This window comes from Dama dama, chromosome 28 (assembly GCF_033118175.1).
Source record: "Dama dama isolate Ldn47 chromosome 28, ASM3311817v1, whole genome shotgun sequence".
In the NCBI taxonomy this organism is placed as follows: domain Eukaryota; kingdom Metazoa; phylum Chordata; class Mammalia; order Artiodactyla; family Cervidae; genus Dama; species Dama dama.
In genome coordinates, this window is record NC_083708.1 from 39,711,495 (window position 1) to 39,733,619 (window position 22,125).

General features: G+C 43.9%; 1 protein-coding gene across 1 annotated transcript in view; it reads right to left on the reverse strand.

Moving 5' to 3' along the window:
• Positions 1–2,386: 2,386 nt before the first annotated feature.
• LOC133048186 (coiled-coil domain-containing protein 162-like) overlaps positions 2,387–22,125 on the reverse strand; it is a 68,900-nt gene continuing 49,161 nt past the window's right edge. The window contains 10 exon segments of the mRNA XM_061131807.1: positions 2,387–2,512; positions 4,253–4,377; positions 9,644–9,764; positions 11,444–11,653; positions 12,855–13,007; positions 13,605–13,736; positions 13,983–14,135; positions 16,003–16,170; positions 16,825–16,878; positions 17,451–17,600. Coding sequence (XP_060987790.1) covers positions 2,387–2,512; positions 4,253–4,377; positions 9,644–9,764; positions 11,444–11,653; positions 12,855–13,007; positions 13,605–13,736; positions 13,983–14,135; positions 16,003–16,170; positions 16,825–16,878; positions 17,451–17,600 — 1,392 coding nt within the window.

Here is a 22,125-nt window from a genome sequence, read left to right on the forward strand (position 1 = left end):
AAAAGTTCATTTTGGTTTTTTATATTTCCACATATTCCAGCTTTACCTTTTGAACATGTAACAATTTTTAACATCTGGGTCAGTTTCTGTTGATTTTTTTTCTCACTGTAGGTCATAACTTTCCTGTTTCTTTGTATACTTGGTAGTTTCTTATTGCATGCCAGATGTGAATTTTAACTTGTTTGGTGCTAGTTATTTTTGTTCTGGGACATAGTTAAATTTCTTGACAGCAGTTGGCTCCTGTCAGATCTTGCTTTTTAAGTTTTGTTAAGAGAGCAGAACATTTGTCCTAGGATTAATTGTTACCCAGTTCTGCACTGGCTAATTATCTACCCAGTGCTCCCTGGATTAAGAGGCTTTCTGGTCTGGGTTAGTGGAAACAGCCTCTATTCCTAGCCTTGTGTGCGTTCCAAGTACTATTTCCTCTAAACCTTCCCCCCGCCTTGGATAGCTTCCTCATGTACCTGTCCTGACCAGTACGTTGTTGAATACTTGAGGGGTACTTTCTGCAGGTCTCTGGAGTTCTCCTTTGTGTAGTTCTCTTCTCCGTGGTCCTCTGCCCTGGGAACTCTATCTGCTTTTCATCTCCCTTAACTCTCAGCTCCATCTCCTCAACTCAGGGAAGTCCACTGACCTCTGCCTAGGTGTTGCCTTCCTGCATCATGGCTTAGAAATTCAAGGCAATAAGCTGGGCTGGTGGTTTCCTTTTCTTCAAGGATCAGTGTCCTTTGGCTGAAGTCCAGTGTGTTGAAAACCAGTTTAAAGTCTTCATTTTTAATTATTTAAGTAACAAATACATATTCTTTTTTTCTTCTTAAACTATTACAGGTAAACTATTACTGCTTTCATCATCCCAGCTCCTTCCCCATCTTTGTCCTTCTCTGCTTTCCAGAGATAATTACTAGAACTGGTTTGGTGGTAAACTGTCCCCCTCAGCGTTTATATACACACAACTAAACATACCTTTAGAAAATACATAATGGTGGGTTTTTATTTTAGTATTATCCTGCAACTTTTTTTCACTCATTAGCTATGCCAATTTCCTAAATTCTCTGTTGGTGTATGTAGTATGACTATTGTAAGTATCTACCTACTGAAGAACAATTAAGTTGTTTGTAATTTGTAGATTTTACTGTTTCCTAAAGAGGATCTTGGTACCTGCCACCTTGCTTATATGTGTGAATGTTTCTCTAGAGCACACAAAAGTGGACACCTGCGCCCAGGGTTTCCACTTTGAAAATTTTAACACACTGAGATTGCCTTCCATTTCCTGCCAGCAGATCAGAATGTTTTCTTTGTCCTTCCACTTACTATTACCACTTGTTATTTCATCACTACCCTCCTGAGCTTATATCCACACTTCATTGGAGAAGATGTGGCCAAGGCTGAATAGTAGAGTTCACTGAAGCTGTGAAGGGTGGGGTGGTGGGCGGGGGCAGGGGAGGAGCCTCTTCACAGGAGGTGCTATGCCAGTGGCACCCCACCAGGAAGCTGCGTGCACCACTGGAGTTGGGCACGGCAAAAGCTGCAGGTGCCTGCCTAGGTGAGGAGCCCCAAACTCAAGAGAAACCCTTCTTCCTCCAGCACCCTCTACTGCCAAAGCTTAACATCCTGCCTGGTGGTAAAGAAGACATGTATGCAGGGTCCAGGTTCATTACTTGATAGAAGACAAGAGTTAATTTGGACCTGAGAAACTTAAGTGGTCTTACTTGGTCATGCTGATTTTTTAGTTTTGATCTCAGTCATCAACCTTCCTTTTTTTAATGTTGTTTCAGAAATAAATTTGCATGTGCATGTGTGTGTGCATTTAGATATTTAATATATGTTTATGTCTGTAAAATATGTTTCTCTGATTTCTTCTGTTCCATTTATCTATTTATTGATGTTTATTCCTTTACCCAAGATAAATTTTCCTGTCTCAACAAAAAGACTTGGATTAGGACTTTACAAAAATCTGAAGAGGGTTTTGCTGTTTGTAGGAAGAATAAAAAGACTTGAGAGAATGGTGTTCTTAAGTGAAACAAATAGAAATAAGTGCTTTAGATTTACTTAGATTAGTCTCTGACCTGGTTTTTCACTTGTTAATAAATACTGTCTGGCCAGCAATGCCCTCTCTCTTGGCTCTCCCACCTAATCAGTAACTCTAGAACCCATATTAAGAGGCTGCTGGTTGACCAGAGGCAAGGCCTAGGATGTAGAAATGCAAATCAACTATTAAAATTTAGGGTCAACTCCTACTTCACTTGGGACATTCAGCATATAATCTCAGTCCTTCCATACAATCTTCACATATGGTAAAATTTAGATAAAAGGCTTAATGGAATTTAGAATCATTTTTATTCATTCAAATTCTTATAGAAATAAAACTTGGAAAAAGGCTATATGATTACCAATCAGGTCTAAATGGGATTCTGGATGGAGCTGTTTAAACTTGAAAAGCTGAAAGTTGAACAGTATCTGCCACATTGGGTAGGAAGACATCGTCAGTTCTTTTTTTGTGTTTAATAGGTACCTGCAAAATAATTATTAAGTAGGTATTAGAGCCTTTTAAAAAGATGATTAATAATTATAGCATCATTACAAGTCACTAATGAGACCTAGATCATTGTTTCAGTCTGGGTTAAACTAGTGTGCCTTGTCATACATATTTTGCCTCTTGTTTATAAAGGAAACTAGTCAGGGATGAATCCATTAATGGAGAGCCATATCCAGCTAAGGAAGGAAAGATATATTTGGAGAAATCAATAAATTCCTTAATGTTTTATCATTTATGTTAGTGCAGTGCTACTTTTAAAAGAAGATCAGTGGTGGTCTTATATTTCAGCCCTCTATAAATTCCTCCCAGTCTGTATTTATCCGACTTGTCTCATAGACCTTGTTTAAGAAGTCAGACCTTAGATTTGAAGAGGTTCCAGGTGATTCTGTGGCTTTCCTGGACCTCGGGCTTTTTGCCTGTGGTCTCTACTATACACAAGCCAATGGGCCCATAAGACACTTCCTTACTTATTACAGTTTATTTATTTAATAGGGTAATGTAGGCAACAATTGGTCTTAGACCATCACCCTTCTAAATCTGAAACCTAGTGCATCTCCGCTAATGTACTTAGCTCCTTAGCAACTTGCTCAACCATAAGAGTCGTGATCAGCAACCTGCCCCATAAGGAACGTTTGCTCTGGGGAGTGAAATGGGGATAGAGTAAAGCTTAAAAGCCGTTGTGGTCCCATACAGGTCAACAGAACATCGCTTCCTTTTGGAAAGGGCTTTTGCAGAAGCAAATACACATGTAGTAGAATGTCACCTTTTGGTGAAAGATGACTGCACAGAGATTGGTGGATCAAGCAAAAGGCAGGCATTGATGATGTGGCCTTACTTGGTCAAGGTTCTCAGTGGGGTATGTTTCTGACCTGCTTCTTCCCTCTCTGTGTGTCTCCCTTTAACTGTATGTCTGGAAATACTGCAACAAACTTTTGGTCCAATAACTAGACCATTGGCTTCAAAAGAGGCCTTAGGATGGCATATTTTCTGACAATGATCGTATTTTTTCCTCTTAACTTTTCTCAAGGTAAGAGGAGAGGAATTCTTAAGTGTGATGATTAGATATATACCTCTCTGGAGGGGATTCTGAAAAACAATGGAGCAAAGAGTGTAATACTTATTAAAGCAGCATAGAGAAGGTTGTGAAAGAGGATTCAAATGGTGTCTTACATGAACTAAGAGGTGAAACAGTTAAAGAAAAATTCTTCAAATATGTGCTATACTTCAACCTAACCTGCATTCCAAGCATTTCTCACATGTTTTAAGGCTGACTTCTGAAATTATTTCTGCTCTGCCAGGGAACGCAAAGGCTGTGGCACTTCTAGTTAATTACTGTAGATGATTGGGGGGAAAAAAAAAAATTGAGAGAACATGTCCAGGTGTTGTACTGACTTTCACACCCATTTACTGAATTGTAATTGAGTAAGTGTTTTGGGGCTTGTTTCAGCATTAGAATTTTATTATTGAGGAGTGATGCCATCAAGCTAGCAGAATAGGAAACCCTAGACCCTCCTTCCTGCAGGAACACATTGATTCAGCAATAATTCATGGACAAATTCCCTTAGTGAGAAACCCAGAATATTATTTTCTAAGATCCAACCATTGAGATAAGATCTTGATACACAATTTTTAATGTAATTTTGAAGTGACCCTAAATCCATGATTTCATATTTATATTTTTCATTGTTTCATATAATCAAATTTATCATTACTTACAGTCTTTGGCCTTTGAATCCTTGTTATTTTGCTGCCCATGAGTTGAGTCTTTAAAAGGTGTTGCTGGGTGTATCTGGATGATGTGGAAGCAGAACTTAGGGAGTAGTGAGCTTGGGACATAAGGCCTGTAATGTGAAAAATGCTAAATTATATCTCTGCAATGTACAGGTCTAGGTTTAATTCATAAAATTTCAGAGCTTAAAATGGGTATCTGATTCAGCTTCATCTGTTTTGAGTGAAGATGTCAAAACATGAATAGTGTCTTTTGCCTGAGCGTCTATGACCAAGTGAAAGAGATGATGGGTTACTTGAACCTGTGGGTAGAAGTAGACAGACTGAGATATTCACATTAATAGGACTTGGTAATTAGTTGGGTTTGCAGGGTAAGGAAGAATAGCTTTCAGATTTCTGGGTCAAGCAACTGATCAGATATTAATTTTATGGTGGATTTTATGCTAATGGCACATACATGCTCAACAAGTCATTGTTCACTGCAAGATCAGGATAGATGGGTGGGAAATATGAATGTATAAAGATTAGCTCAAGGCCCCTGAGATGATAGAAGCCCATGGGATGCTGATCACAGTGATTGTCCCAGGGAGGAAAAGGAACACCTTTTCCATTTTAACAGGAAGGAAGGAGAAGCAGCTGAGTTTAGGTTTAGGTAGGCCAGGGACAAGAAGTAGAGGGAGTTCCCATCTGATAGGGGAGGAGTAGGACAGTGCAGAGACCATGGAGATTTAAAATAGTTGCTGTATTATAATTTTGTATAAAGTATAATCTCTAAAAATACTGAATCATTATGTTGTATATCTGAAGCTAAGATACTGTAAGTAATACTTCAAATTAAGAATAAATAAGATAAACTAGTTGCTGTGAAGAGGAGGAGAGAGTGAGCTGACCTTCCTGTCAGCTCCATGAGAACATGTGAGCTGGGCCTAAGCCTACCAGGCATCTCAGTCTCTGGCTTCAGTGCTTTGTTCAAAATTGGTCACATGACCTGAGTCAGCCCAGTCCCTTCCCCATTCCCCACTCCTGCCATGTGAGCTTGAACGGAGGACGGAAGCTACAGAGGTGGCAGACATCTTGCCTCCCAAGGGGCTCTACTTCCTGTCTGCTCCCAGCATGCTCAGGGCCCAGAGATGCAGAGAGAAGTCAGTCCTCAAGAAACAGGCCTTGATCAAGCCCGCATGAATCAGTGGAACAGAATAGAGCCCAGGAATAGACTCATGCATCCATGATCAGTTAATCTTTGACAAAGGAGGAAAGAATATACATGGAGAAAAGAGAATCTTTTCAGAAAGTGGTGGTGGGAGAGCTGGACAACTACATATAAATCAATGAAGTTATTAGAACATTCCCTCACACCATACACAAAAATAAAATGGCTTAAAGATTTAAATATAAGACATGACACCATAAAACTCCCAGAAGAGAACATAGTCAAACATTCTCCGAAATTGTAGCAATGTTTTCTTAGGTCAGTCTTCCAAGGCAACAGAAATAAAAATAAACCAATAGAACCTAATCAAACTTTTAAGTTTTTGCAGAGCAAAAGAAACCATAAAACAGACAACCTACAAACTGAGAGAAAATAGTTGCAAATGGGTATGATTGACAAGGAAGGGCTTAATTTCCAAAATATACAAACAGCTCATACACTCAATGACAAAAAACCAACCCAATAAAAAAATGGGCAGAAGACCTAAATAGACATTTCTCCAAAGAAGACACACAGATGACCAACAAATACATGAAAAGATACTCAACATTGCTAATTATTAGAGAAATACAAATCAAAATTACACTGAGGTATTATACTAGTCAGAATGGCCACTGTCAAAAAGTCTATAAATAATAAATGCTGGAGAGGGTATGGAGAAAAGGGAACCCTCCTACACTATTGATGGAAATGTAAATTGGTACAGACACTATGGGAAACAGTATGGAGGATCCTTGAAAAGCTAAAAATAGTTGCCACATGATCCAGCAATTCCACTCCTGGGCATATACACAGAGAAAACTATAATTTGAAAAGATAGCATAGCAAGCGGTATTTACAACAGCCAAGACATGAAGGCAATCTAAGTGCTCATCAACAGATGAGTGGATAAAGAAGATGTGGTGTATATGTATATACTACAATGAAAGACTACTCAGTTATTAATAAGATTCTTGCATCTTCCCATACATAAACACTAAAATCATTAACTTGTTTTTTTGTGATTAGCAGTAATGTTATGATGTTCAAATACATGATTTTTTTTCAGCAAAAACTCTAGTAAGCTCCTCAAATAAACCTTAATCACAACTCTCAGGTTGTGCATTTCTTCCTCAACAGACAACGTGTAGAAAGTCCTGAGCAAACCCCCTCCCATCACTGCAGAAGGGGACAGATGGGGGCTGAGACCTGCGAGTAACTTCTACCTCTGCTTCCTGAAAAAAAGGCTTCTCTTTCATTCCTGCTGCATTCCTATCCTGGTAATTAGGGTTCTCCCCATGTGCCTCCTGCCTGACTCTGGTCCTCCTTTGTAAATGCGCAGGTCTTAGAGGACACAGATGGCAGTGTGATTGGACGTGTTAACTCAGAGAAGGATTTAAAAGATGTTTGGCTAGGCTGGAGGCATATGGAGGCAGAGGGGAAAGGGAGAAACAGAAAACCCCAGGTAGTCTGTAGAGGATAGTGGAAGGTACAGAATCACTCAGGGTGATTGGTCAAAATAGGGCCCTTGGGTGCTCTTGACACTCTTCCTCTTTGGATCTGGGCTTGGGTGGGGGACACCAATCCCACTGTTAGGGCCCAGGCCGCAGGCATGGGCAGGGAGGGGGTACCCTTGGGCTTTACCAACAAGTCCAGCCTTTTTCTTAGAAAACCTAAACTATCTTGACCTTTGAAAATGATCTTTCTGCTTCTGACAGTGTTTGCTCACATCATTCACACCACTGTAAGTGGCCAAAAGAAAACAGAGATAAAGGAGGACACACATGTATGAAAGTATAATAACAAACATTTGCACAATGACCTAGTGTTACTACACTCTGTGACAGACACCCACTGTTTCATAGAGTCCTCAGAATTCATTTTTGAGGTGGGTATTTTACAGAGAGGTGAATTAACCTGTCCAGGGTCACACAGCTAGCAGTGACAGAGGCAGGATTTGAACCTTCGCTGTCTTATTTCAAAGTCCATATTGTCAACCACCAGGCTGGGCTATGGAACAGAAAGGAAAGGCCCAGCTGACCTTAATAATAGGCTGATTGTAGCTATTGATTGGGTAATATTTTTGATAGACCTAGAAGAGAACTTGGAATTTATTTAGTCCTCATCTTACAGAAGAGGAAGCTAGTTTAGAGACATCCCAGGTTCTGGCCTCCATTCCATTGCTGCTCACTGACTGTGTTGTCCAGAATGCTGTTTTGATTGCCATTTCCATAGGAGTCCTCAAACCCCTAAGACCCAAGAATCATAATGTACTTTATGAATAACATCTGAGAAATGTGGTCACTACTATCCTCTCGGGAAGGAAGAAATTTTCCTTTACCCTTCTAGGTTCTTTTGGCTGGTCTAAGAACTCAACTGATACGAGATTAACAGGAAAAAATCACACAACAGTTTATTCGCCAACATTCGTTGGATCATGGAGAAAGCAAGGAAGATCCAGAAAACATCTATTTCTGCTTCATTGACCACACTAAAGACTTTGTGTGGATTACAACAAACAGTGGAAAAATTCTTAGAGACCTTGCCTGTCTCCTGAGAAACCTGCATGCAGGTCAAGAAGCAACAGTTAGGACTGGTCATGGAACAGCAGACTGGTTCAAAATTGGGAAGGAGTAGGACAATGTTGTATGTTGTCACCCTGCTTAATTAACTTATATGCAGAGTACATCATGAGAAATGCCAGGCTGGATGACTCACAAGCTGGAATCAAGATTGCTGGGAGAAATAGCAACATCAGATATGCAGATGATACCACTCTAATGGCAGAAAGTGAAGAGGAACTAAAGAGCTTCTTGATGAGGGTGAAAGAGGAGAGTGAAAAAGCAGGGTTAAAACTCAACATTCAGAAAACTAAGATCATGGCAACCAGACCCATCACTTCATGGTGAATAGAGGGGGGAAAAGTGGAAGCAGTGGCAGGTTTTATTTTCTTGGGCAAAATCACTGCGGATGGTGACTACAGCCATGAAATTAAAAGACACTTTCTCCTTGGAAGGAAAGTTATGACAAACCTAGACAGCATATTAAAAAGCAGAGACATCACTTTGCCAACAAAGGTCTGTATAGTGAAAGCTATGGTTTTTCCAGTAGTCATATATGGATTTGAGAGTTGGACCATAAAGAAGGCTGAGGCTGAAAAACTGATGCTTTCCATTTGTGGTGCTGGAGGACTCTTGAGAGTCCCTTAGACTGCAGGAGATCTAACCAGTCAGTCCTAAAGGAAGTCAACCCTGAATATTCACTGAATGGACTATTGTTGAAGCTGAAGCTTCAAAATGTTGGCCACCTGATGTGAAGAGCTGACTCACTGGAAAAGACTCTGAAAGATTGAAGGCAAAATGAGAAGGGGACAGCAGAGGATAAGATGGTTAGATAGCATCACCAACTCAACGGACATGAATTTGAGCAAACTTCAGGAGATAGTGGAGGACAGAGGAGACTGGTGGGCTACAGTCCATGGGATCAGAGAGAGTCAGACCTGACTTAGTGACTGAACAACAGCAAGCACATAGGAGAGGCCTAGGAAAACTGAGTAATTTGGCAGCATTCCAGAAGCTCTCAACTTAAATGCCATCCTCAGCTAAAGACAGAAGAGGATGTTGAGGAGGGGAAAGTCAGTTATGAGAGGTTACCAGGAAAAGCACAATAAATAAGGGTAACATTGTTACACAGATTTGTCTTTTCCATAAATTTCTAGAGATTTGGTCATCCTCTTCTTTGTACTGAAAAAAAGAGATGCTCTTAAAACTGTAAACATTTCGTACAAAAGGGAAACTCCCTTCCCATGTCTGCTTTTTCTCAAAAATAATCAGCTTAAAACTTTATCCCAAAGAGACACATTAGGATGGCAAATTCTACTCCTCTATTCTCCTAAGGTGTTAGCTTGCTTCAAAATCTAGTGATGTACTCAGTCTTCTTTAGGTGACATATTTCAACTTGAACTAGTTTTTATGATTGAAACCTTTTAATACAGAATATCAATACTCCAAGGTGAATTAAAATAGAAAGTTCTAACTGCAAATGAGAATAAAGGTTCATTCATTCATTCAACAAATATGAAGCACTCCCTTAATAGCCACTGGATTGTTATCATTAGTCCCCAGGACCCTCTTTCAATCCCCACCCAAGACCCTGGGAGCTTATTCTACCCAGAGAGAGGGTATCCTTACCTCCAGGTGAGTTCCTTTGGGTGGAGGATTGCTCAGCATCATTAAGCTGACTTTGTAGCTCTTCTACCCACTGGAAAGCATCCAGCTTCATACTACGCTCATGGGCAAGCCGGCTTCTCACCTGAGTGGAAAAGTGCTTGAGAAGCAGAAATGCTTGGGGAAGCAGAACTGTTCCATCAGTTCACTGTGAAGGGTGTGGTAGGGGGATTGCCAGGGAGAGTGTGGGACCAAAGCTATCCCAGGAATATAAAAAAATTCCTGGTCAGGCTCAACTGAGCCTTATGAAAATCAGCAGCACCAGGAATGTCAAGAACTTAATCAGTGAGGAACAGAGGCAGCCCTTGGAACACTTTATCCCCTTACAATAGAAGTTTACTCACAAAAGTTATCTTTTATCAGAGGAGAAGCAGGCGGGGAGAGGAACCAGTTCACAGAGGACCTTGTAGGCCAAGCCCCAGTGCCTGTGGGACCCCTGCATGGCTTCAGGCAAAGATTTGATCTCTCTCCCAGACCTCTAAGTTCCACTAATCATCTGCAGGGAATGCACTGACCATCATCTCCAGGCCTGACACAAGGCCCATGTCCAGAAGACAACTTCATGTTTGCTCTCCCCTTGCACCCCTGACCCAGAGTCCACTGGTCAGAGAGTCTCTATGTCCAAAGTGACTCGTCTGCATAGATCACAGGCATTTTTTTCTTTTTAAATTTATTTCTTATCATCTCCTAATTGTTTTTAATCATGAAAAAGTAATAGTGTAACAGGTTGAATAGTGTCTCCCACCAAGTCATGGACACCTGGAGCCTCAAAATGTTACCTTAATTGAAAATAGTTTTTGTAGACGTGATTAAGATGAAGTCATACTGGATTAAAGGGAGGGCCCTAAATTGAATGCTGATGAATTCATAAACAGTGGAGCGAGCACAAATGCTCACACAGAGAGATTTAGGGAAGAAGGCCGGATGGAGAGCTGCAGCTGCCCGTGGAGGGACACCGGGGACTGTGGGCAGCCGCCAGCAGCCAGGGGAGCCACGGAGCAGGTTCTGCCTGAGCCGCCTGGAGGGACCCACACCTTGATTTCAGACTCTGGCCTCCTGAACTGTGAGAGGTTACATTTTTTAATCCTTTTTTGGTAATTTATTTTGTAAAATTCCCCTTACTGACTTCCTTCATTTAACCTGATTTCTGTTTCCTAATATATCTGGGGAATTAATTGACTTATTTGTTCAATGAATATGTGTGAAACACCTGCCCCAGAAAGTGCTGTTTTGGTTTTTTTATTTCTCCTTTTGTGTGGAATTTCATTCTGTGGTCTCCTTTGTTGGAACTTGCATTAGTCCACATGTACATTATTTCCCTTTTTTTTTTTTTTTTTGCTGTGGGGTATATTGAATAACATACTGGGTCTGGAAACCACTTCAACCTTTCCTTTTTTATTTCTACAATTCCAGAAACACCATGAATAAAATTCCCTTACAATAACACTTGCTGCTTTTCCAGATTACTTGTCAGGATTTTCTAAAAGATCCCTCCTAGCTCAAAGATTAGAGCCATGTGGAAATATGCTTTCCAAGTGGGTGACAAAGATGCCAAGATTCTGGGCCTCATGGCACTCAAGCCACCATCTTTGCTCATAAGCAGCTTGAACAATCACCCAGGTGTAGATATTTCCATTTCCCTGTTGTTCCTGGGAGTGACCAAGGTAAGGAACACTGCTGTGGAGGCAAGAGAGGTGTGGAGAGGACAAGAAGGAAACCACTCTGGCTGGTGCGCCCTGACTTGCTACCTCTCACTGGAGTTACCTGTCGGAGTTCTCTCTGAATTTTCTTCTGGTGCAGCTGGCCCAGTTTAGAAGCCCTCTTGGCATCTTCAGTAAGGAGCTGCAGGTGCTGTTCCTTTTGCTCCACGTCCTTTAAGAGCTTCTCCATGCTGGTCGCTTTCATTAAATCCAGCTGCTGCCTGTGGAGAGCTTCCTGGGTCATTCTGTGTTCTAACTCTTTCAGCAACTGTGCCTGCGGCAGGAAACAGCCAAAGGAAAGGAGAAAGGCACATGGTCTTTCTCAGCAGAGGGAATGACACGTTGGCCAACACAACTGTCCCCTCAATTAAAACCCAGGGGCAGAATCGTGTGACGTGTTCCTGGGTTCAGGTACTACCTCCCAGCCATTCTGTCCTGTCTTGTGCCAACCAGCAGCAAGGCCAGTCATACCTACTACACACTGCATCTGCGTGTCGCTACACCTTTATCACATGATAGCAATGGAAGGGCTAGACCTGGGGAGAACGGGGCGATGCAATACATACAGAGAGTGGGCAAAGCAGGCACTAATCTTGCCTCTGTTTTGACTTCTAGAAAAGTCTGGGAAAAGCCAGGTTGCAGATGGTTGAAAAGAGCAGTAATAATTTGGTTCTGTTCTGAAATTTTTCTAATCAACAGTTACCAGAAGGTTGATCCTTACTTATAATATTATGTTAATAATGAGGATTAATATTTGTAGGGTGACCTCACATAATTATACATCATAGCTCACTGGCACACCATAATGGAGGAATTAGGGTCCAAAAGGAACAGATTATATTTTATGTCTTAAAATATGCCCAGGCTGTTTCCTAGGCTGTTATTTAAACTCAGCTGTTGTCTCTCTAAACCTAAGGTCTCTGCTTCATTTATGCTCAGAGGGTTGGCACAGTTATTAAGAGCTTAGATTTTAAAAAGCCTTTATTTTGGTGCCAGTTCTTTAGAGCAGCAGTAACGTCTGAAATTAAGATTTAGTGTGGGTCACCAGGAAAGGAACCAAGACTCTCTGCTTGGGGCATAATGCTGATGGCTGGACCACACTCATAGAAAACATTCTTGGAGCATGAAAGGAAGGTGTTAGAGGCAGAGATTCAGACCCCCAGATGCTCTCTGGGTAAAAAAAAATACTCAGAGAAACAGAGAGAGAGAGAGCGATCAATCTTAGATATGAGCAGTATTTCACCATTTTAGCCAAATATGAGTAACAACAAAAGCCTTTTGGCCATGCCCCTGATCTCTGGGCTGGAAAGGAGGGAGAAGGGAAGCTGGGGTCCAGGCCCTCTTTCTCCAGCAGTGCCGTCTGCTCAGCTTCACACTGCGGCACTCTGGTGACTGCTACAGGCAGCTCAGTGCCACGTCTCCTAGCCAGAATGTGTTCACAGAGAGGGAGGAAGAGGGGTTCTGAGCTCAGATACCTGATTCTCCTGCTGCCTGCACATCTTCACACTGTCCGCCTGAGCCCTAGCCAGGGCCTGCCTTAGAGCCAATAGCTGTTGACGAAATAAAACCACTTCTTTTTCAGCCATTAGCTTGATGTTCAAACACTCTTTTTTAGTTTGCACAGCTTCCTGTGAACATCCCAAGCACAGTAAGGTAGGATATGAGTTTCCTTTCCACATTTTCAGTTTCACAAGCAGTCTCTGAACCATCATCCATCATTCTTTGAAATTTCTGGAAGCATAGAGCTCCCGCTGGCCACTGCCTCCTTAACTTCAGTTAAGAACAGTGTGACAGATCAGAGTAAATAAAGACTTTCGGAAACAGTAAGTCAAAGTTTCCAAACCACTACTGATATGTGCTTTGGTTTCAATTTTCCTTAAAATGGATTTTCAACTTACTGTTACTGCATTTCCCACTGATAATCATGTTTGAAACCCAAAGATTTGCAGTGCTTTGACAAAGTTTGCCAACTCCATCTTTTCCCTTTCCTTGTGCTAAACTCTCTGATCTGTCCTCTCATTTGTTTCTTTGCCATTTGCTCCTGGCTGTTTCCTATTCCTCCCCAGGCTCTGATATTGCCAGTTCCCAGGAAATCCGCAACTGTCAGATTCTTTAAGAGGGTCCGTCGGTCTTGCTCCCTGACACCAGCGCGGCAGCTGCATTCAGGGAGGCCAGTGCCACCCTTCCCCCTGGCTAGGCGGGGGCCCCCCTCCCGCAGCACTCACCTTCTCGGCCCTGCTCAGCTGGCCCCGGAAGTGTGCCTGCCGCACCACCAGCCTCCAATGGCCCAGGCTCCTCAGCTTGTGCACCAGGGCGGCCAGGGCGCAGTTGTCCTGCTCCAAGGCCTGCAGCTGCTCCTGCTTAGAAGGCTCAATTTCAGAAAAGGCTGCCCCCGGAACTTTTCTCGGGAAGGACATAAATCCTAACATCAGAAACATGCCTTCCAAAAGATGAGACAATTGTGCAGTGGGCCCCAGTGCCCTTTTAAAATGCCTGACACAGGCTTTCTCTGGGAAACAGAACAGGAATGCAACCCAAGCAAGCGGCAGGGTCAGATGCTAGGATGAAGTGCTGATACCCCACTCTTAAGTGAAATCACATACTTTGGCTGGATTTTCTTTCATTTCTTCGTCAGGCCTGGCAGAGCCCCACTTCTTCTTTAGGCTTTTCATGTTGTCAATCCCTTCTGTTCTTACTTCGCCGATGAGCTCACACACTTTCTGGATCAAATTAAGCTGATTCTCATCCAACTTCTCCTGCAAAGTGCAGACTCAGGTTTAGGAAGGGCAGTTGAGGAAGACTCATTCTGCCTTCTAAAACTCAACTTTTAGGAATGATTTCACATTAAAACGTCATTGACCAAACAATTACTCCATCGGGTATTGTCTGAAAGTGTCACTTGTGGTCCCTTTAGTCCTTTAGTGCTGTCCTCAATCTGCAGGGCTTCATCATCTGCACATCTTAGAGCCTGTGGTTGTCAGACGCCAAGGAGGCAGAAGAATGGGATGTCACAGGTGGAAAAGCAAATCACCCTCCCATTCCCCCTCACCAGAAACACACACAAAGGGTTACTTGGGAATTTGAACCTAGGGATTTTTGCTATGGGGTTTGCTCAGCAGAATCTGAGCAGATAAGACACTTTCCATGAGCCACTAACAAGGAACTCCATTAAAATAGACACATTAGAGGAAGGAATCAGGCCGACTGCCTTCCTCTCTAGGCTCCAGCAGAAATCTCATTATCAAACAGCCCGTTCGTTCTGAGTGGCTGTGGCTAACAGCTTATGGTGAAACAGCTTGCTCACTGCTTAGTACAACTTGAAGACCCAGCATCCTGGGGTAAGGAGTGACTGTGGGGTGTCCTGTCACCTCTGAACCACTTCCCTGGAGGGGAAACAGGAGGTTAGTGCCAGGGAGACACAGCAGAAAGCTTGGCTAGTGACCGCACAGCAAAAGCTTCACCACCTTCTTGGGACCCTGGGGTAAAACAGGGATTCCTTACCTCCAGGGGCTTGTGCAACTAGTTGAGCCTGAGACAAGCAGAGGATTTCTTGTCTTGGAATCTGACAGAAGCTAAAAGGAACCTAAGAAATTTTTTTTAACAATTTCACACCTGAAAGATGGCTTAGTAAATTCTAGACTTCACTGTCTGCTTACACTTCGCTGCAGTGCCACGCCCAATGCAAGTTGGTTTGGATCCCTTAATATCTGTAAGCACTTTATGGACACTTCACAGTAAGAAGCAATGTTCAGTCCTCTCTGGAATAACCAGATAAAGGCAGAGAGGCTCAGTGGAAACTCCTCTCAATGGAACAAGTCCAGGAACCACCCTGGAATGCCCTGGGAGGAGGGAGTAATGGAAGGACCCACATGCGGCTAGCTCTGGGGAACATCTGATAGCAGGGAAGGGGGCAGATTTGGGGGGAAGGGGTATGGCTGTACTGAAATTCTCACTTGTAGGGCAGCTGGACCAGGCTCCATAATGGCCTGTTTTAGGCATGGGTCTCCATCTTACAGCTGCTCAGAAGTCATAAGACAGTGACAGGCTTCCACGGTGCTGTGCGCACATGTGCACCCATCACTCCTCTTCTGAGTGGACCTTTACTGACAGGTCAACAGTTCCCTGACACTGTATATGCCCAGCTAGTGGGAGTTTTGAGGGTTGTAAAATTTTCAAAAGCTGATACAAATTCTGAATCTGCCCAGTGAGCTTCTCGGAGGTAGCTGTTGCTACCTACTTTGGGGCTTGGCCTGGCCCAGGGCACTGCCCTCTCCTGTTTTAGATGGTCATTCAGTAGACAAAAGAGTAACATAAAACTGTTGGGGTTTGGGAGAAGAACTCCCCCTTGCCTCAACAGCAATCAGATGGTAACAATGCAGTAGAGTGAGGAAAATAGCAAATATCTAAATTATTTACAATTCAGTGTCTCTTTTGGTAAAATAACGACCTCCCATCGCTGACTCACTTTCTTCAGTGAGAGCCTAGAGCTGGAGCATTCTTGGACCCAACAATCTCTTGTCACAAAGCCCACTCTGTTATTGACCCCTCTGTATAGCCACCATGGAAGTCAGGTACACCTGGGTCTCCATGGGACTGTCCAGACATCCCACCCAGGTCACTTACTTTGATGTGCACACATGTCACAAACAAAGCTTGGACTAACGCTTCATATTCTTCTTGGACCTCTTTTCTAATTTGCTTTTTGAGATTTAGATTCTCCTCCTCCAAATCCGTGAGTCGGGCTCTCAGGGCAGTGATTTCCATGATCATATTATGACTGAGTTCTGCAACCTAGTGGCAAAAATATTATTTTTCTTAATGGGAAATAACTCAGGAATTCCAAATAGCCACTGCAGAAAGAGTTCTTTGTATATCAATGTTGAATTGGCATTCTGCTTTGGGCCCAATGAAGAAGGTGAATATCTTATGCAAGTACAGGCAGAAGAAGCTAAGGAAGGTTCAAGGGTCCCAGAACAGTCCCAGACACATAGTAGGTGCTCAATAAATGGTTGACGAATGAATGAACTCAGAAGAAATGCTACTTAGGCACTTTTCACATGGAGAAAATACTTCAACTGTCTTGACTTCCATTTCCAAACTGGCCTTCCCTTGACACCTTAGCCTAACTACCTTTTCCTCAGATGGCATGCTGACCTGAGAAGAAAACACCGCCCCCCCCCCCACCACAACCAATAACAATAAAAAGAAAAAACAAAGCAATAAAAGATAACAAGAGTCACCAAAAAAACTAAGGGAAAAAAAGTCTCATTGCTTAAAAAGTACAAACACACTCTTTGGATGTCTCTGCAGGGGACCAGTCATTGACAGGATTTCTACAGGAAGAGGCACAAGAAGATGAGAGCAGCATGTCCCATGTCTCACTACTGCTGAGACTGTGGATTTGAAAAATGGAGAAGAAAGCTTTTAGAGTAATAACTGGCCTACCTGACCAGCCTTGTCTTCAGGTGGACTTTGACCTCTTCGTATAATGTCTAATTCCTGAAGAGGAAAAAACAGTGCACCACTGAACTCAAACATTTATTCAGTACAACATGCTCCAGACTTCTCTCATTTGTGTTACTGGTGCTTCGTTTTGAGATCTGCAAGCTCCAACTGGAGCCAGGACTATAGTTGTTGCCCCACTGCACTTTGGGATAGGATCTCATTTTAAGATGGTCTCATCAGTGAGACCCACGATGCGCATCCTGAAAACAGTTTACTCAGGGATCCTGGCTTCTTGCTGGACCAGGAACAGCACAAAGTTCCCTGTGTTTGCTGAGAGTGGGAAGGTCAGCTGAGGATCTTCTCCAAAGGGCCAGCTGCCTTGTTGTTCACCTCTTATATTCCCCACTAGAAGCCTCCAAAGCATACAACCCAGTGCTGCTGGGGCCATCACCATCCCAGCTGAGAAGACCAGAGCCCAAGGAAATAAGCCAATAAGAAAAGAAATTTGGAGAGTACCATTTACCCTCAGTTCTTAGATTAAGAACACCTCTTGCATTGTGGAGTCACTCCTGGGCCTCCCTACCCACACCTTCCCCGGTGTATTTCTCATCTGTCTGGGAACATACTTGCTCCTTCTGGCAGAGCTTCTGTCTAACGTGCTCCAATATATGCTCGTAACACATGGAGTAGCTCTCGAAGTTGCTGCGTTCTCTGGCCATCACATCACAACCCAGGGAAAGGAGGCAGGCCTCAAGGTGGTCTTTCCTGAAAGTGACCTGAAAGGGAAGGGGCATCACTCACAACAGCTACCCCAGGGCAGCGCCACCACACAAGTGCTCACGGCACAAGTTGCTTTGGCTCGCGGACCCACTTCCATTCATCCTCCACCGGAAAACATTGGCGTCAGCCTTGCAAGCTTCTCTTTCAGGTCTGGTCCTAACATCCGCAGGGTCAAGGATAAGAGTACAAATGAGACATAAAGAACAGACTTATGGACACGGCTGGGTGGGGGGAGGGGAGGAGAGGGTGGGATGTATGGAGAGTAACACGGAAACATACATTACCATATGTAAAATAGACAGCCAATGGGAATTTGCTCTGTGACTCAGGAGACACAAACCGGGGCTCAGTAACAACCTCGAGGGTTGGGACAGGGAGGGAGGTGGGAGGGATGTTCAAGTGGGAGGGGACATAGGTAAACCTATGGCTGATTCCTGTTGATGTTTGGTAGAAACCAACACAATACTATAAAGCAATTATTCTTCAATTAAAAAAAAAAGCACAGATGCAGGCTCACATTCCGGATGTCTAAGTGTCTTAAATATTTAACGGTTATAAACCAGACTAACTATTAAACTGAAAATGTTTAATTCTTCCACTTTGACAAACAGACCTTCAAATGACTTGGGAGACCAGGTTTGATTTTTTCATTCTTGGACAACTCTGAGTTCAGTGCTGAGATACGGTCACTTGGGGGAGAAGTAGGCCCCAACGCGTAGTTTACAGTTTGACCCTCTTGCTCTCTACCTTTGCCCTCACATCACATGGTGGGACTGGTTGGGGGGAGGGTTGTATATGTGTAAGCAGACACCCCAGCTGTCCCTGCCCTTGCACAGCTGTCCTCGTCTACGCCACAGGCCAGAGTGTGCACACAGGTGGTGAGGTCCACTCTCTCTCTAGGGAGGATGATCTGGGGACAAGGCCCTGGATTCAGGGAATCCCATGGCCCCAGGTGTCTGGAGCATGGTCCAGAAGGGAAGCCAGGGATCTGAGTGGGTGCATCCCCTTGGCTGTGAGGATTTCCTGTGGGGAACAGTGGGGCTGGAGCAGAGCCAGAGGGGCCTCTGAAGTGGGGCATCTGACAGGGGCTCCTCTTGCCTTGGCCTAAGGGCCATAGTGCTCACTCTCTAGGCTGTCCCATTTCTTCCCTTTCAACACCTTTTTGAAGAAATGGCCATTAAGGAACAGAGGAAACGTCTACCCCTCCAAGGCAGACTTAGTTTTAGGTTCCAAGAGAAATGGGAGCCAATATGTGGGCAGCAGGGCAGATCTATCTTACCAGCACCTGCATGTCCACGGGAGGGCTTGCGTGTCTCTGCATGTCTGTATCAGCCAGTGTGCGGTGTCCATTTGTATGTGTGTCTGTATTCACAAGTGCATGTCTGTGTGTGTCTGTACCTCTCTGCGTATGTTTCCACCTGTGAGTATCCATATAGGTCTCTATGTGTCTCTCCACATGTATCAGTAAGTGTGTCCGTGTGTGTGGGGCCCACTCCAAGACTCAGCCTGCTCACTTGATGCAGTGACTACGTGTGACACCTCCAGTGTCAGGACAGCTCTAGGCTCCCTGGAAGTCTGCTGTAGAAACTAGGTTCCCGTCCAGCCTGGGGTGGTCCCCCTGGCTCTGATTAGATTATCCTGGTGACACCGTCCCATCAGTGCAACCTCTGTGCCATTGACCTCCAGAGAGAGCAGAGACAGGCTTTGCCAGCTGAGTTGTTGAGGCAAATTAACAGAGGTGGCACATAGTGATAAAACCCAGTACTGATGGAGTGAGAAAAATGGTTTGCTCATCACTGCTGATGGGAGGAGAAATCAGCAAGGTATTCTGGAGGGTGGACTAGCAGCATCTATGAAAAGATTTTAAAATATTCATGCTCTTTGACCTAGCAATCCCTCTTCTAGGAATTTATCTTTAGAGAATGATAAAAGTTATACACAAAAATATATGTTAACAGATGTTCTTTATAGTAGTCCTTCCAACAGAAAAGAAAATTGGAAACAACCTAAAGTGTTTAATAATGGAAAACAGTTTTAATCTGCTCATTCATCTATACAGGGAAATACTAAACAGCCACCAAAAACTGTGATGTGGATGTATGTTTGTTGACAACGAAACATATTTATAACATATAGTCAAGTACACCATAACAGAAAGGCAAATAGAATAATCTTATTTTGTTTAAAAAGTACATGAATTCTAAAAAGTTACAAATAAAGCTTGGAAGGAAAGGCACCAAAATAACAATAGTGGTTATCAATGAGTGTGTTTTCTGATACATATTTCATTTTCTAATATACTCACAAAATGTATATATAATTAAAATAATTAGATATAAAATATATGTGTTAATAAAACATATATACTAATTAAAAAACAGCAAAGCTTTGGTAAAAGTTATCAACTGCAGCAACTTGGCAGGAATGCACTCAAGACACGCAGAATGGAATGTCTTAGAAGATTTTATGAGCTGAAGCCAGGCAGTCAGGGGTGGTGCTCAGCCTCCCTGCCTCACTCTCCAGGGCCTCCTCAAGGGGGTCCCTCAGCTGAGGGGGATGAGGACAATTCATCCTGTCCCTGGCAAGTAAGCAGTAGGACAGCCAGAGTCAGCTGCTGCCTCCAAGGCAAAGGATACCAAGATTCCATCCCCTGGACCTCGTCTTCTTTATGGTGACAGGGCCAAGGCTACGTGGATTAGCATCCACAGACAAAACACTTCTCGGACCGAGTACAATGAAAGCCTGAAGACTTGAGAAGTCATGAGACTGCACTGGCGGCCAGCAGGGTGTGGCCAGTGACCTCAGCCAGGTGGGTGGGGCCCAGTGCTTGGAGTCAGCCACAGTTGACTCACCCCTCACTGCCCTGGGCAGCAGTGCCAGTGTGCCAACAGGGCCTCCACAGCTCTTCAGCAGGGCACACTTCTCACACTAACCCTCCGTAACCACTGCAGATAAAGGATCCCAAACAAACAGAAACTGTGGCCCTCTGCCATCCTCTCTTAGCCAGCGTGCTATTTGAACCAGCCCAGGTTAAGGAAGCCTTGGGTGAGTCCGTGTTATACCAAAGAAGTGAGAATGGCCAGGACTCCCCAGAGCATCTCCAGAGGCCAGAGAAATTGTGTTGCTTCCTTCCCTGCAGTGGCTCAACTAAGGCCTTAGGAGCCTGGGCTGAAAGATCAGCTCAAGGGGATGGCACACAGAGGGTGAGTGTGCGGGCAGGGAGAGGCGTAAGGGCCCCGCCAGCACATCTGCAGTGGGCACTTGGAATGTGGACCATGTCTGAGCGGGGCAGACAGGCAGCCACGGCTGACAGGTGACAGAGAGGTGTAGGGAGACTCCCAGTTCCCGGCAGTCCCTCTCTGCACATGATCTTTGCTTCTGCAGACGGTGCCCGGCCCCCCAGAGCAGCAGTGGAGCCGCCAGAGAAACATCTATTGTGGGGCTGGAGCCTACGTGCTTCTCTTGGCACAGTCCTTCTATGAGGTCTCAGAGAAATTTGCCTCTCAAAAGTTGTTCTGCAACTCATCCCTGCCTTCCTTGGCCACTAAGAGTCAGCTCAGTGTCAAAGTGCAGCATCAAGGGCCTTCATCTGCCAACTTCCCCTCCAAGGCAGGCCCCTGGGTTCCATAAGAACCAGAGTGATGACCACTGGCCTGGTGCCCTCCAGGTGTCACCAACACTTAAACCTGAACTGTGTCGGATGGCACCGGCTGGAAGAGCATCACAGTGTCCCATGGATTCTTCTGGAGACCCAGCCTGGATGAAGGATGGCAGGTGCCAGGCCTTGTTATGGCAAAAGTCTAACCCTGCTGGAACAAACTGTGCTTCTCATAGCAATCCATCTAACATCAGGCACACACACGGCGTTTTGATGATATTTCTAAAACCTACCTCTGCTGACAAAATGCTTCAGTGACTTCCCACTGACTCTGGGATGAAATCCAAACTCATAAGGCTTACACACAAGGCCATTCAGCATCTGGCCCTACTTATTTTTACAACGTCCTCCTCTGAACTCTGCTAGAACTCCATTCTTAGATTGCTGCCTTCCCTCCCCTGCCCTTTTTCATCTGGCCAATACTGATTTATGCTTTATAACTTGGCTCAAACAATATCTCCTCCAGGAATTCTTCCCTGACTACTTCCCATCCCTCCTCCCCCTAGCTAGGTTATGTTCCCCCTTCTCTGAGCTAACACAGCACCCTCTTTGTGCCTCTATCAAAGTGCCTAATGTGAAGTACCTGTTCTGGACATCATTGGTTCACCTAACTTTTTCTATACGTTCTTTCAGGGCAAGGACTGTGCTCCTTACATTTATATCTATAATAAAGTGCTTGAAAAAAAAAAGGAGATCCGTAAATACTTGCTGAATGAGGGAATGACTTTCAGCATGTGAATGAAAATGGCTCTGAAATCCACAAAATAGACTATCTCAGTTCTGATTTCCAAAAAAGGTCAGTCTCTAACTTCAGGCCAGTGTGTTTGGTATAAAATTTGGCCAATATATTAGAACTGATTGTG